Source organism: Meriones unguiculatus, chromosome 6 (assembly GCF_030254825.1).
Source record: "Meriones unguiculatus strain TT.TT164.6M chromosome 6, Bangor_MerUng_6.1, whole genome shotgun sequence".
NCBI classification, from domain to species: domain Eukaryota; kingdom Metazoa; phylum Chordata; class Mammalia; order Rodentia; family Muridae; genus Meriones; species Meriones unguiculatus.
Genome location: NC_083354.1, coordinates 60,106,075 through 60,122,629, shown reverse-complemented (window position 1 = coordinate 60,122,629; position 16,555 = coordinate 60,106,075). Strand labels below are relative to the sequence as shown.

Genomic DNA, 16,555 nt, shown 5'->3' with positions numbered 1-16,555 from the left:
TGATTGCTCCTTATGGAAATTATTTTTACGACTGCAGAATATACCATTGTATGGGTATGCTAAAGGCTTTTAAGACAGCCTTCTTTTGAGGAATATTTGGGTCATTTTAAAGCACTTTGTATTATTATAATCAGAGCTACAACCGATAAATACCCATGGCAAAGACCGCCTCTCATCTGGTCTTTGACAGAAACTGAAGAGCAGACGCTTTCAGATGGAAGCCACTGAAGAGAGCCCATTCAGTGAACATATAGAAAAGTGATTGGTGGGAAGGTGGTGGGAAGGCTGGTGAAGGCACAGATGAAGACTGGAAGATGTTGGCGTGACAGTCACCGTCACCTCTGTGGCCCTGGCTCCCGGGGCCTAGAGTACATGAGAGCAGACAATTCAACTCCTGCCTGAAGCTGAGAGGAGTGGGCTCTGGAGATCTAGCCACCACCACTGACAGGGAAGGGAGGGGAAGGTCAGTGAGCAAGGGAGAAGGTAGGTAGGAGGTCAGTATTACCAGCAAGTGTGTGGCCAGATGGATACATAGCTTAGGCCCTGTAGGAGACCAGCGATCTAGATACCAGGGCATTAGAATGACTAGAAAATGAGGAGTTAAAACTCATAGGCATTATGAAAGCTGGAACTGCCAACAGAAATGACAAGTCATTTTGAAGGTGAAATAATACATTTGAACTCCAAATCCTGCACCTGCCATTACCCCAGGATGACTCCCAAGAATTCTGGATTGACGGGACATTAATAGATCTTTCCCCAAAAGTGAAAGAAAGATAGGGCTGGTGTTGTGCATATCCCAGCACCCCGGGGGCTGTGGCAAGAGGATTTCATGTTTGAGGCTAGCCTGGGCTACGTGGCTCAAAAAATAAAAGAATGAGTAAGTAAATCAATAAATCAGAAAAGGTTCTTTATTGAATATATTCCAGAAATAATTCTTCGGCTGCAGGACCGCCCTGTACCTTCCTGCCGTCCCTGCACGTCAAAGTCTTTTTCATAAGATGCCTGTCCCCTCATCAATCTTGTCAGCTCCACTGCCCACTCCCGAGGGGCAAGTTCAGCACCACCTGCTCTGAGGCTTTTGCTATTAACCAATTAACTAATGAACTAGTGTAATGAGCTTGGTCTCCCACTCAGCAAAAGGGGACAGCCCCATACCCAGCACAAGGCACAGCGCCAGGCTGCAGGGCTGTTTCTTAGTCAGAAATGATGTCCCTGATAGGACAGGGGCCCACTCAGTAAGGCGTAGGCAAAAGAGAAGATGCAGACCATCATGACAGTGGCAATTAGCAGAACTCCACATAAAATCAATGTCTTCCAGGCCTGGGTTGAGGAACCACTTCTGTATGCCTTACCTCTACCACCGATGAAGCCTCATCTCCCTCCTGCATACTCTGAGACCCTTTGCGTCTATAGAACTCAGCACACCCAGGTCATTGCTCTGAAACCCCATGTTTCCCCGCTGCAGTTGCCCACGTTCTCTGAGAGGACTGAGGGGTAGGGAGAGGTACCTTTGCTTCTGGTGCCAAAACAGCACCGTGCCCTTGGGAGTTTCAGGCACATGAATGACATAAGAATGAACTGAGGGAACCATCAGAAATACCAGTGCCAGGCTGTGGGGATGGCTCGGTGAGAGGACATGAGTTTGATCCCCAGAACCCATGTAGAAAATTACTTAAATTCCCAGATAGCACTGATGTGTCGTGTGAGTTGACACTGTCTGAGACATTAGCAAAACAAAAACAAAACAAAAAAAAACCCAAAAACAATTAGAAAGTCCATTAACACCCAGGTTGAGGAGAATTTAGGAGGGATGGGGCTATAGGAGCCACCTTAGCCATAGTGAAGGACATTAAACTGAACTGGTGGGGTTCCAAATGCTTTCTTAGCTTCAGAGGCTCAAGTCCTCCTTGCCTGACCTCACTGTGCAAGTTGTTTTGTTTTGTTTTGTTTTGTTTTTAAATGCTGGCCCTAGGGACCTTGGAAAGCACTGATCATGAGGAATGCCTTACCTCTCTGAGAGCATTCATGATGTGGCCTTTCTGTTGTCACTGATAACCATGGGGTAGACCAGGTTCTTCTGCGGGCTGAGTGCTTGTGACTAGACTAATAAATGAAGAATCATTCAGGCGGGGAGAAAAAGATGTGAGTTTTGCTTTCACGATTGACACCACGTTGTGTTGTTGACTAAAACACGTGCTTGATACTGGCCAGTGAAGAGCTCAGGGTTGCAAGAGACAACAAGGCTACCAACATAGCCACAGGAGTCCCGGCTGCTGGGATTCTACCTGTAGATGTGTCTGTTAGGCAATCGACTGTTCCACTTTCTTCTGAACTGAACTGGTTAGCACATGCCATCTCCCCAGGAAATGCATCCGATTTGTGTATCCATTTCCTGTCAGCTGGGAGGGACAGAAGGCCTGGGAGGGGCTGAGCAGGTTAGACTCTGAGCTCCACCCCATCCTCAGCTTCCAGGGGCTCAGGCACCTCCTTAGACTTCAATAGTGGACATTTGACACCAGCACCAGGAATTTTGGAAATAGAGGATTATCCTAAGACAAGAGGGGAAATAGATATGGACCACATTGACCTTGGAGCCACCTGCCATGTGGAGAGTAGGGAGATTAGCCGTGGGTGGTGAAGAGAAGGGCCAGAACTGTGACCAGGAGAGAATGAAAAGATCTAGACAGGGAGGCATGGAAAGAACAGAAAGAAGATGCTATATCTTTCCCAGTTCAGATAACCAAGGTGTAGATCTTTGCCGAACCTTGCCTCATCCAAGCCGGAAGCTCTGCTCACTGCACAGGGCACAGTGACAGGAGGCAGCCTTACCGCGGGTCATGAGAACCACTTTTGAAGGCAGAGCTGCTGTAGCAAGCATTCCCCTCCCCGTCCTCTTGTCTCCTCATGAATGCAGTGTGCGCCAGCCTGAGGATGTGGCTACCCTCCAGGGGGCAGGGACAGCAGAGGATATGAGGGTTTCTGACCCATGGGGAAGGTTCAGAATGAGTTTCAATGTGCTCCTGTGCTATTGCTAGTCACCCATTAGATGGGCACTTCAGACCCTCAGTTGCTCTGTACATTTAATGTTGTTCCAAACTTGGCCCCAGATGTCTAGACTGAATCAGGGATGGAAAGTTAACCATATTTTTATCCCACACCTGTGCAGCAGAACATACCACCCAAGGAATACCTGCCACAAATTAGGCTCATCTGTGTTGTCCAACAAGACTGCTAGGGGGTGGTATCATAGAGATAGTAAGAAAATCAAAAGAGCAGCAAACATGCATTGGGGATGACGCCAGCATTCTCTCAATTGAACTTTATGAGCCAAGAAGAAGAAGAAGAAGAAGAAGAAGAAGAAGAAGAAGAAGAAGAAGAAGAAGAAGAAGAAGAAGAAGAAGAAGAAGAAGAAGAAGAAGACACAGAAGGGAGCCTCTTTATGCTCGCTGTATAGATGAAGGAAGAGGGATAGAATTCTCTGAACAGTGCTCAAGATTATGTATCTAGCAGAACATGCTGCCATAGCATTTATCAAAAAACACAAAGCCCCTGGGCTTTTCATTGCTGTCCTCCAAATGCATAAGAATATGAAATGCCCTTTCATCTCTCCTCCCCTACTGAAGACAGCCATTTCTTCATCTCAAAAGAAAATAAAGAGGCTGAGAGATGGGTCAGTGAGTCAAGCACTTGCCATGGGAGCATGAGAAGGTGAATTTGGATCCTCAGGGCCCATGAAAAAAGCCAGGCTTGGTGGCTGGGGAGGAATCCCAGGACTGGGGAGGTAGAAGTTGAGAAGAAGGTTCAGTAAGAGACCTGGTCTCAAAACTTAATGTGAAAAGCTATTGAGGAAGACAGACAACCTCCAGTCTCCACACAAACTGCACACACAAAATTACATACACTCATGCTCACACACAGATGAACACACACACCCAAAAAAGGGGAAAAGTTCTTCCAAATGTAGTCTCCCTTTTCCTTTTAACCTCACTCAGGAATGGAGGCTGGAGTAAATTTGCCCACCGGCTTTCTTTTGTCTTGCTTTGGCCCAGCTAGGGTTGCTTCTTGTGCAGGGGCAGATGAGAGATTCACTCTTTGACCCAAACTGGACTGTAAAGCCACATTATTACAACCCTGACTCTTATGCGTTCTCACTCTCAGAAGTCTCAGGTCAAGGGAACACCTGAAACTCTCACAGACTAAAGCTTCACACCTGTAGGAGGTAGGAAACAAGTAAGCCAGAGCCACTTGTGCCCTCTGCGGTTAGCACAGGTGTTTCCTAAGCTCAAGCAACATGCCCATATTGCTGATACCAGCCAAGGACTTTGAGGAGCCATTCTGTGCTGTGGGAAGGTGTTTCCACTGTCCTTGGGTGTCCGTGCCAAATTGTAGAGAGGAGTCTTCCATCTGGAGTAACTACTCACCAGGAGCCGCTCTTGAAGGCCAAGGTTGTCCTCCAGGGCTGCAGAGTACAACAGGATCCCAGATGGTAGCTTATGTCGGCTTTACTATAAAACTCTGCCAATGCTTGCAGGTGCCTGAACCTCACAGCAAGACACTGGCAGAGGGAAGGGGGCAGCCAGAGCCAAGGCTTTCTTAGCTCACAAACCTCAGGGTCCCAATCTAAGTCCTTGCCTTCCCTCATCTTCATACCCATGGACATCCATAATATTGGCTGTTCTCACACCTACACACACACACACACACACACACACACACACACACACACAACCTCCCTTCCTCTTTCACGAAAGTTTCCCAGAGTTTCCCTAATTGTCATCCTAGATGGAGAGTAGGTGGAAAAAAGGCTGGCACAGAGAAAAATCCTATCACCCTCAGTGTCCATCCCTGAGCTGTGCATACCTGGAGAAGCCTGACTTGGTGATAATAAAAATAAAGCATCAGATCTATATTCCAGCTAACCAACAGCAGCAAACTTATGGTCTTCCCTTCTCCATGGGGCCTTTGCTAGATTCAGCATTATGGCAGGCATGGGGCATGTGCTCAGGAGAACCAGGCTGGTCATTACTAATGGGAGCCAAGAAAGAGCTGCAGCATCCCTGGTGCCTTACAGAGCCCTCACCATCTCACTCATCCTCTCCTCGAGCGGTTTATTGTTCACTCAGAACCAGCGCAAGGTAGGGCTGGGAACTCTCCAGAACACTGAGGCCCAGGCCCTGGCCTTGAGCTATCTAAGGCCCATGCATGTGTCAGTGCATCTCTGAGGCTCCAGTATTGGAAAGGAAAAGCAAGGGAAAGGAAATCTGTATCCCAGTGGCAAAGGCCAGGCCCCAAGTAGGAGGTTGCGTGTGGCTCCTTCGCTCTCTGCTTACTCGGCTTCTCTAAGTGTCTGGGCTGTCAGCTGCAAAACAGATCGTGCCTCTAGCATGATGTGGGATGTGGGACAAAATAAGATCACACAAGATGAACGTTTATAGGCCCTTTTCCTTTCCTTAGATGAGAAAGGAGCTAAGTGGCCACCTGCAGCTCCTCTCTCAACCTGCCTCCTTCCCACAGGGCCAGTGCCCACTGGAGCTCTCCTTCAGTTGTTCGAGGCTGAAGCTGACATTTCATGTTACAGGCCCAGTAATCTGTTTCCTAGGAAACAAGGGATAGCACTAACTCTGTAACAAGTCTTCCCCCTACCCGGTAACACACACACACACACACACACACACACACACACACACACGCACGCACGCACGCACACACTCACGCACTCACATGAGCCTGACTGATAGAATGGCATTTAAAAATATGGTACAAGTTAGTTTATACATCTCACCTTATGCTGCTGCCTCCTGCCACTTGGACACCAAGGGACGGAAGCCCAGGCTCCCTGCATGGCACATCTCCAGAGGTCTGGCCCAAGGCACCCTCCTTGTACCCTACCCTGCTCCTTTCCAAGAGACAGAACAGAGTGGCCCCAACTTGGTTTTCTCCCTCCTTCTGAATGACTTCTCTCCAGCTTCTCCCCTGAGCCCACATTCTACATGTTCATCTCCCACTCATCCTGCCCCCCCCCAAACCACCCATAGAGCACTGTCCGGGGCACTTCAGTTACTCAAACCAGAAACTAGGACATCCATCTGGTTCCTCTCACCTTGTATTTCGCACCCCTGAGTTCCTGACTGTGAGCAGCCCCTCTGACCTCTGTCTACCTGCAGTGTGTATCCCTTCTACTCCCAGCAGACCAAGGGCTCCAGGTAACTCATGTTCTCATCCACATTCTTCCAGCCAACTTGAAAAGGAACCAGGACCCAGGACACATCCTTTGAGCAGCTTCTCTTTGTCTCCCTGGGCAGGATCAGTGGCAGGCTTCCTCCGTGCTGCACAGTCCCTCTCACCCCCGGCATCTCATCAATCACATGGCATTAATTACTGCACACACTCACGTCGTCCTTACTTAGTTCCAGGTGTCGTCCAGAGAGCTTTACGGGTACTTGACCCCCATGGCAACCCTATAGGTGTGTGTCTCTCATCTGGCTTCTGAGCTTCCCAGAGACCTCGGGGAGGCCGGCCCCACAGTTGACTCAGCTTTCAGTGAGACACCTGCGCCCAGCGTGGAAGTGGCTTACAGTGAGATTTCCCAGGGACTGTGCCATTGACTCGCTTCTGTCACCCCAGCAGCCAGACGAGTGCTTAGTCAGTTTCCATGGAGTAATTAAAGGCATGCTGCATTGAATTGGTACCCAGTGCCCCATGGAGATGTTCTCTTGGTGTGTTTCCCCTGCTGTCCTTCCAGAGTGACTGATGGTTTCAAACTAGCTTTTTTTTTTTTTTTTTGTAATTGGGGTTTGCCTTCTTGTCGTAGCATAGGTTTTGTTACACCACACAAAAGTCTTTTTGATTGAGCACTCGAAACCACTAAATAGAATGGCATTCCATCGATCACAAAGAATGCATCTGTGCAGGGCTGCTGCAGCAGCAGGCACTCAGCATGGCATCTGGGGATGCTCTGGGGTTTGTGGGCATCCTGGTAGCCTGAGGTGTCTGTGTCTTCTTCTTGGTGCAGCATTACTTCACGGTGAACTTCACCCATGAGAACCAGAAGGCCTTGGAGCTGAGGACGGAGGATGCAAAGGACTGTGACGAGTGGGTGGCAGCGATCGCTCATGCCAGGTATGTCTCACCCTGCCAACCTGTCTAGGGAGATGAGACCAAACCAAGCAATCTTCTATCAGTCCAGTTCTCAGGATAGGGAGGTGGAAGGAGAGTAGAGGGGAGGGTAGATGCTGTGAAAGCATCTCTTGGTAGGATCCAGTCTTGGCTGCGCCACAGAAAGGGAGCACTGAGGACTTGCACTCTGTTCTAACCAAACTGGGTCATGGCTAGTCAGCTGCTTACCATATGCTCTATTATCCACTAGCTCCATTCCTTGGCACGTATCCAAGAGGAATGAGAAATGACCACAGAAATTCTCCAGTGTAAGTGTTCTTAACAGCTTTATGCACAATCATCAGCCATATTGTCTACAACCAAGCTAATACATAAACAAACCTCTGGTGCATCCACAAAATGGAATATTGCTGGGGGAAAAAAAAACATGAATCAACTACAGTTATGCACAACAAAGTGGTTGAATTTCAAAATCAATTTGCTGAGTAGACAGACATAGCAAAAAAAAAAAAAATGTGCTATATGATTCCAGTTATATGAAATTCTACATCAGACAAAACTAACCAGGGTGATGGAACCCAGAACAGCAGTTACTTCTGGGGTGGGAATAAAATGGGAAGAGCTTCCTGGGTGCCAGAAATTATCTTTGCCTTGATTAAAGGTTTATTCTTTTTATCATAATTGCTCAAGCTGTGACTAGATATGGGACACAGGCTGGGTATGTCCGCATTCTTGATCTCTTATTGAAAGAACTAAAATAAAGGCTCACACAAAGTTGTCAATGTATCAAAGCAATAGAATAGATCAGATAATCTGTCAAGAGTGACAATAGGCCTCAAAAGTAAAAAGATTCAAGGCCCAATTACTGTTTAGAGCTTCCTTTTATGAGGTTCAAATAAAGGGTGAATGATTGTTTCTTAAGAGTGTGGGTGGTTTTTGTTTTTTTATCTTGATTGATATATTAAGTTATAGAACATCTTTCCTACTACATATGTCCTTTCCCATAGATTGATGTTAATTATATGTATGCCCAACTATGTACAATCATAAGGTGGCAAATATGGGATTCTTCCTAAAAATTTACTTTAAGGACAGAGTTTGCCTTATTGCGAATGCACCCAAAACTAGTTCAGGACAGACTGACCTTCATATTCCACACCAGAACACAATTAAAGTATGATTGAGTAGAATATGTCTAATTCTGATGGTTGTTAAGGAAATGAGAAACAACACTGCATTCTTTAGAGAGGGATGTGCATGCAAACCCGTGCAGATAGGGGTCCTAGGTTGCTAACAGGTTGCCAGGTGAGTTCCCTAATATGGAGTATGAGTGTGTGTGTGTGTGTGTGTGTGTGTGTGTGTGTGTGTGTTATGCAGTTGAGAATTCCAGGCTATCAAGTGCATTCTTAAAAGAGAGATGTAGGTATATCCCAAGCCAAGTGGAGTCCCAGGTGGCTAAGCTATTTCCTGTCTGTCTTCCTCGGCATTATGACATTGGGATCTGTGATTTCCACACTATGTACGTGAAGCTCACATTCTAAAAACGAATGGTGAATATCGGATGTTTCACTTGCCTGTTGCTGCATAACCAGCCACCACAGACTTGCCAGCTTGCAACATCCTTTCATTAGTTTGCATTTTCTATGCAACAGAAGTCCAGGCCCATCTGAGATTTCAGCCTGGAGCCATGTGAGGCTGAAATCAAGGTCAGGTCATGGAACTATGAGCTTTATGCAACTTCAGCCAGAGAGAGGGAGGGTGGTAAGAGAAAGACACACACACACAGAGGGAGAATGGTGAGGGAGAGAGAGGGAATGTGCATGCATGCACATGTGTGGATGTGCATGTGCTTCAAGAATTCCTTCCCTGGGGAAAAGTAAAAAACATCCACACTGTCTTTGTAAAGGCCCAGCCAAAAAACAATTCTACAAGGCCCACTCTGGGAAACTAGTGAATTTATTATGCTCAGTTATAGAATGGTGAGGGATTGCTGGCAGAACTGGAAAGCATCCACACTGGAAACTCTTTATTCAGCATAGATTATGACATCCCCATTTCCAGGTAGATGAAGCCCCTTTCTGTTAACTTTCCCCAGACAATATACTCTAACACCTTCCCGCACCCCAAGGCCACTTGCAAAAATGGCTAGGAGGAGGTGCTAGACTCTTAGGTGAGGATCCAATGACCCACCCTGCCCACCCCTTCCTTCTATGAGAAACTGTCAACTTGGAAAAGCATATTTTACAACGGTGTTTGTGTGTGTGTGTGTGTGTGTGTGTGTGTGTGTGTGTGTGTGTTTGGAGGTGTATATGCAGCAGCAGCAACAACTGGCTCTCTGCCACAGCCATACTGAGTGCAAAGTATTTTTACATATTTCCAATTTAGTTTTTATTTACATATACTTAATAGAAACATGCCACGTACAAAAATAAGCTCTACGGTGTATTAATATACAATGTTATCTCATGCTGTACAGATCATAGTCTAGTATTATGGGATGCCTCTGTAGTGTATGTATACAGTTGTTTATAAGATAAGCAGCTAGTGTGCTATGTATCTAACATTGTATTGAGAGCTAGATGCCAGGCCAGGGGTTGGGGAGGCTGAGATGCACTCTCAAACCTTGGGGTCAATTCCACCTGCAGCTTTGACAGTGACCAATGGTTGTTGTGAGCAAATTGCTTCTCCTTCCCTGAACCAAATCATACATCAACTTCATGATCCCTGAGTTTCCTTCTAGCCCTCAAAGTCTATGAGTTCATAAAGACAGTGCACACAGCAGGTGTGGCTCAGTCTGTCTCCATTGGAAGAAGAAAGAGTAAGAGAGGAGAAAGAAAGGAATTGGGTGGGAGTGGGAAAAAGGGAGGGGAGGGAGGGAGTGGGATGTTGGCTTCTGTCAATGATGTTACCAAATACCCATAATCAGCATAAAGGAAGAAAGACCTACTCATGGTTTCGGGCTGTAGTTGGCCGAGTCCGTGAAGTTTTGGTCTATGCTAGGATAGAAACATCTTATCAGAAGGGCATGGCAGAGGGAAACTGTTCCCCTCATAGCAGCAAGAGCCAGAAAGAAAGAAGCGAGAGCTGAGGACAAGATATGCCGTTCAAAAACACATTCCCCAGCTGCCCACTTCCTCCAATTAGACCTAACCTTCCACAGCTTCTATTGCATCCCAACAGTCCATTCAGGGATGAATTCATCAAGGCTTGGTCACCGATTGGGTCAGAGCCCTCATGATTGCTCCCAAAAGCCCATCTGCTGGCCACCAAGCCTTTAAACATCAGCTCACGAGGAACATTCCAGACTAAAGTATAATCTTCTTCCCTTGGCCCACAAAGGCCCATGACCATCTCACAAAATAAAATGTATTTACTCTGTCCCCAAAGGTCTCCAGTCTTAACAGTCCCAGAATTTCTCATAGGTCTAAAGTCCAAACTCTTCAGCGACTCAAGGCAGCAGCCATGTGAGCACCTATAACATAAAAAAAGGAAGTCACGTGCTTCTAACGTACAATGATGGGGATCCCCACCCCCCTTCCATAAAGAGGAATGGAAACATAGAAAGGAGGAATGAGGCCAACATCCCACCAGACAAGCATTATAATATATAGCTCCACATCTGAGTGTCCAGGGCATGTCATGAGCATATCCAGGATCTGGGGCATGGTATGAGTTCCAGTGGGTTTGGAAAGCCCTGCCCCTGTAGTCTTTTCTGTCCGGAGCTCATACTGTTGCCATCTAGGGGTCCTGAATGGGTTCGTTTCCTTTGTCAGTTAAAGAATTAAAAATCAGGGTTAAAAATTGCACAACTGTAAGGCACAGGAAATTTCTCAAATGGGCTCTGCCCCAATCAGTGACTGAGCCTTGGTGAATTCATCATTAAATGAACTGTTGGGAATAGTGGAAACTATGGACGATCAGATCTCATTGGAGGAAGTGGGGAGCTGCAGGTGAAGGGTATGTATAATATCACAGGTGGTCAAGAAAGGCTTTTATGAGAGGCTAGGAAATGTATGCATACAGAAAGCACACAGAGCAAAGACTCTCTGCAAAGTAGAACAAGGACGAGGGAAGCCAAAGCACAGGATCTCCTTGAGGCATTTTAAAGACTGTGAAGGGTCTCCCTTCCCCAACATAGGGTTGCTCAGTTTGAAGAAAGAAAGGATGGCTGACAAGCCCACAGCTCTTGTGTAAGCATGTCCTGATACAGCCTTGGACTCTTTGAGCCAGTCCACAGGCAGGGGACCCTACTGATGGGAGAAAGAGCCCATAAAGTGTTTGTTTTAATCTGTCAGGTGTCAGGGGGTGATGGTGAGGAAGAAGCCTGCCATCTTGGAAGCTCACCATCTTTCTTACCAAGCCATTGCCTCTCTACTTCTTTGCATGCCTCTGGCAAGTCTGTCAACTGCTTGTGCCTCAGTGTGGCCTCTCAGAACCCCTATTGACTTCCTAAAACTCTCCTTGTCAGATGTCTACATTTCTGAGATCTCTAACCTCCCGAGGGCTCCAAAAAACTTCATCTTTAACTCTTACAATTTTGCCCTCTCAGGGACTCTGACCCTCCCATACTGCCTAGCTTCCCAGGCCTTCTTTTGAAACCTCTGAACCATGACTCATATATCCTGCATACCTCCGAAACCAGTATCCTGTGACTTAACATCAAAATCTACCACTGGCTCCAGCAGCAACCACATCCACTTGGCTTGCAGCTGCAGCTGCCCATGAGTACTGGATGTAGGGAAGGACTCTCAAAGCAAATATCTTTCAAATATCCTTGAGCCAGTAATGGGTGAAGTATGGCCAATTCGTGTGTGTGTCTGTCTGTCTGTCTGCCCGTCTGTCTGTCCATCCATCCAGGTCTCTTACAGGACAGGAGCTCTCTGAGCGAGCAGGCTAGGCTAGCTCTACCTATCTCTGCTTCCCCAGCACTGGGATTACAAGCACTATCACACTATCACAGTCTGGTTTTTGTTCTTTGTTTTGCAATCTGGGTTCTAGAGATTGCACCAAATTCCTTATGCTTGTGCGGCAAGCACTTTACTGACTGAGCCATCCCACCAGTGCAGTGGCCTCTTTCTAACAGCGCTAATAATCTGTGCAGCCATCCTGCTGCTCTTGGCCCCAACTTTATCTGTGCTCATTTTCAGACACAGGAGACTTCACATTTAAAGCATCATAAGAGAGGAGGATAAAGGGAAAAGAAGAGGGGGAAAGAGGATAGGATAAAAAAGAGGTAGAAGGGAGGGGGACAAGAGTAGGGAAGGGAAAGGGGGACTGAGGAGGAGGGGAAAGGGAAAGGGAGGAAGAAATGGGAGAGAAAAGAAGAAAATAAAGAGGGGGATGGGGAAGGGAGGAAATGGAGAACAAGCCAAGGCAAGCAGATCACCTGCAGATGAGACTCTTGCCTGAAGCCCTGGGGTGTCTGCCATTAGTAAGACTAGACTAATGAAGAAACTGTGCTTCACACCCCTGAGCAGGAAAGCAGGATGGTGTGAAAACAGACTCCTTGCTCTCAATTGAATTTTACTTGCAAGTGAAGACAATTAAGTATCCTAGGAAGTTGGAAAGACCTTCTTCCTGCCTGTGTTCATTTTCACAAGAGAGGCACCCAGCTCGCCATTTTAATGTAATAGTGTTATAATGGAATAGCTTCTCTCATGGCTGGTAACTTAAGAAAGGCTGGCACTAAGGACAGAGATCAGTGTTCTGGCTAGATCAGGGTTTCTTCCCAGATCCCCTCCCTGCCACAGCTATTCTGAGCCTGATGGAGCAAGCCTTCCTTGCTCTATCTTCCCACCCCCAGGATACGGCTGCTGCCAGCTTCCTCTCAAGAAGGCATCTTCTGGCACCATCAGAGGACAGGACCCTCCGTAGCTTCCCTGTCCACTTCATCACCCTGGCACAGCCCTTCATTATTGGAGGGCTTTCATTATTATCATAGCCTCTTAAGAGGAGACTTTGTGAACTCAAGTGACAGACTCCTGAGACTGAGACAAAGACCTCTCCCCATGGCTTGACCACACTATAGCCAGCTGTGTGCAGGGCTGCATGGTCATGCAAGAAGCTTCCAGTGTAAAAAGTGTCCGTTGATCTCACAAGTAGGAGATAGTGGGTGAACCCAGAGTGAGATGCAGTTGCTATGGCTGCTAAGAGCCAATGCTCTACTGCCAGGGTGAAGAGAGCACTAGAAGACACTGGATGAGCTACAATTTCAGTGAAAGCATGCCAAGCAAGTGGGAAGGCTGAAAGGACGACCTCAAGGAGGAAAGGTTTATTTTGGTCATGGTTTCTGCAACTTCAGTCCTCCATCCCTTGGCTCTGTTATTTCTGGGGACTGTGATAGGATAGACCATCCTGGCGGGAGCTTGTGGCAGGATGTAACTGCTCATTTCATGGTAACCGGAAGGCAGACAGAAAGGATGCCCTAGCTAGTAGGCCTCCTCCTCACTCCCCTTTGGTTCCTTCTAGACCTCCAGCTGATGGGATAGCACCACTCACAGTTAAAGCAAGTCTTCCTGACCCTTCATTAATCATCCCTGGAAATACCCTCACAAATACACCTATGAGGTGTATGCTTTCCTAATATTCTAGCTGTGTCCATCTAGTCACTTTGACAGCCGGGATTAGCTGTCACAGGATGGGTAGAGTTAGGGAAGTCGAGGGACGGCTGGGTTTGTTCTAAAGAAGTAGGGACTTGAACCTTTTCTGGATACTGGGATGAATATGTAATGGAACAGAGACAGTGTCCTCTAAAAGATGGAGACCATGCAGAGGAGTTTGATGGGTGTATAGGATATCTTGGGCCCTGCCAGTCAAAGGATGGGAAAGAGACCCCCTCATAATACAGAGTGATAAAAGATGGGACCTTTCTGGGTGAGGAAAGGAGTGCAGAGGAATGAGCAGGTGTGAGAAAGGAAAGGCAAAGAGTTGGCTCTGAGGTGATGGTGAGCAAGGGGAACAATTTGAGGAACAGTGATGAATATGAGTCAGTAATGATGAATATGGGTCAATAATGAGACCCAGACCTCACTGTCCCTGAGAATTTTAACCTTTCCCTCCTAAGGCCCTGACCTTTTCCTGGCCTTTATCCCATCTGGATAGACACCTCCCTCTGGAACGGTGGAGTCCCATTTCTCTAAGAATCCCTGCCCACCAAGGCTGGGTCCCTTCATGGGATCAGATTCTTACCCACCTATGATGCTCTCTAGTGGCTTTCTTCATACCATGGAGCATCATGAAGAGGCCCAGACCTAGAACTTAGGAAACCGAGGTCTCTCTCAGGCAAGGCACTCCTTATCTCCTGCTCTGCCACTCTGTCCATCTATGTGCCACATGTTAATGTATTCACCTTCCACGACACCTTCTCCCACCTTGGCCTATCCTTTAGTACTCTGTCTGGCCTTGTACCACCTAGCCTCCTCACCTCTTCACCAACTGCTGTAACACAAGCCTCCTACTCAGGGCTGTCCTAAAGTGGGTATGTACCCAAGGTATTAGGCTTGGAGTCAGAGAGCTCCCGCTTGGGGTTATGCCACCTAGGACCTCCAGGAAGCCTTCCCTGTTCATAACCCTTGTTGCTGGCCCCCTCTTCAGAGGCATACACTAAAAGCCTGTGACTCACCCATTTGATACTTCTGTGTACTCTGCAGTGTTTTTACACATCACCCAAACAGAGAGATGTGTGTGCCTACGTGTCCTCTGTATATCCCACAAGTCCTGATGCATGCATCTGCAGTCACCCTTGCATCCAGCAAGTGTCCACTAAGTACTTTCTAGGTACACGATCTATCCACCCTCCATCACCATGGTGCTAGAAGCTCAGGTGTTGAAAAAAAGATTCCTGAAGTCCACCAAGGCTTCCTGGAGGTGATAGTTCAGCTGAATTCCAGAAGGAGGGTGAAGTTAGGGAAGGGTGGTGGGGATATGTTTCAAAACGCAGCTCTACCTAGACAAAGTCCTAGGGGTGTGTGTGTGTGTGTGTGTGTGTGTGTGTGTGTGTGTGTGTGTGTGTTTGTGTGTGTGTGATAGAGAGACAGAGACAAACAGAGACACAAAAAAAGCAGGGCTAATAAAGCAACTAAAAGTCAGTGAGAATGGATTGTGTAGGACCCACAGACAGGCGAGGCATCTCACCTGCCATGCACCTCTGTCCACAGCTACAGGACACTGGCCACGGAACACGAGGCGCTCATGCAGAAGTACCTGCACCTCCTGCAGATAGTAGAGACAGAGAAGACGGTGGCCAAGCAGCTGCGACAGCAGATTGAGGACGGCGAGATCGAGATCGAACGACTGAAGGCGGAGGTGACTGCCAGACCGGGTCCCCAGACCAACTTCCTGCCAGACAGGGGCTCGCAATGGGCAAGGCTCCATCCCTGAGCCTAAAGCTTAGGATGCGGTGGTGGGAGCGGAGAGGGACAGTCCTGCACTCAGACCAGGTTTGGATGCCACCTCTGGGTTTACCAAGTGCCACCTGGGATGTGCCCCCCACCCCCACTTCTTTGCTCCTGGGTTGTTTCATGCAATGCAGGATCTTAGCTACAACCTGGACAGGTGACAGGGCTGGCTGAGACTGCTTATGACAAGTTATTAGATGGTGCAAAAGCACATGAACTGTCACCATTGTCAGCCTCAGGCTCTAGAGGTGCCATATCACCTGTAGTAATTACTGTGGACTCTCTCTCTCTCTCTCTCTCTCTCTCTCTCTCTCTCTCTCTCTCTCTCTCTCTGTGCCTGCACTGGATACACAAGTGTCGAGTGGCAAACCACAGGCTTTTAGTGTGTGCCCCAGATAACATGGAATCAAGCCTTCCTCGTGTGCCGCCTCATTGGGCAGCGCTCCTGCAAGCACCTCCTGGAGCCTAGCTACTCACTGTTTTCCAAGCCTTGGGCCACTCCCGAATGGGAACCTGAATTAAGGTACCATGCTGGGAGATGCCGTTGACTCCTGGAAGCAGAGGCTCTCAGGCATCCTTCCTAGTAGCCCATGTGGCATCCTGGATGCCAGGATGTGGAGAGCAGACAGCCAAGAACCCACCTAAGGAAGCAGAGCAGAGTGAGAGGTGGGGATTCGTGCGATCCAGGCCTTCAATCCCCAGGCTGTGTTCCCAGATGCCATCAGACTCCACCCCAAAAAAAGAAGACAAACAAACAAAACTTAATCCTAACAGAAAAGGATAAAGAATCTGCAGGTGTCAACGAGAGAGCTAGAAGTCCCGGTTCCAGGGTGCGTGCAGAACCCTTCCCACACCTGCAGCTGTAGCCCAGAGTCTCCCAGCCCTATCTAGAAAGTTCAGAGAGCTATCTTGTCCATCTTGTCCAGCAACAGCAAAGCTTTCCTCTAGTAATAACTCAACTTGCAACTTCACATTTAACTGGAGGTCCACTTTTGACCTATCTCTAACCTACTATGAGGCTTCAGACATACCTCCTTCAT

The 16,555-nt window shown here is 47.7% G+C and overlaps 1 protein-coding gene across 2 annotated transcripts in view; it reads left to right on the top strand.

The window, feature by feature from the left end:
- The window catches only part of Rasgrf1 (Ras protein specific guanine nucleotide releasing factor 1), a 97,162-nt gene that overhangs the window by 9,704 nt on the left and 70,903 nt on the right, over positions 1-16,555 (top strand). For both annotated transcript variants that reach the window (XM_021638710.2, XM_060385540.1), the window contains exons 2-3: positions 7,016-7,122; positions 15,276-15,423. In XM_021638710.2, coding sequence (XP_021494385.1) covers positions 7,016-7,122; positions 15,276-15,423 — 255 coding nt within the window. The remainder of the gene's footprint in view (positions 1-7,015; positions 7,123-15,275; positions 15,424-16,555) is intronic.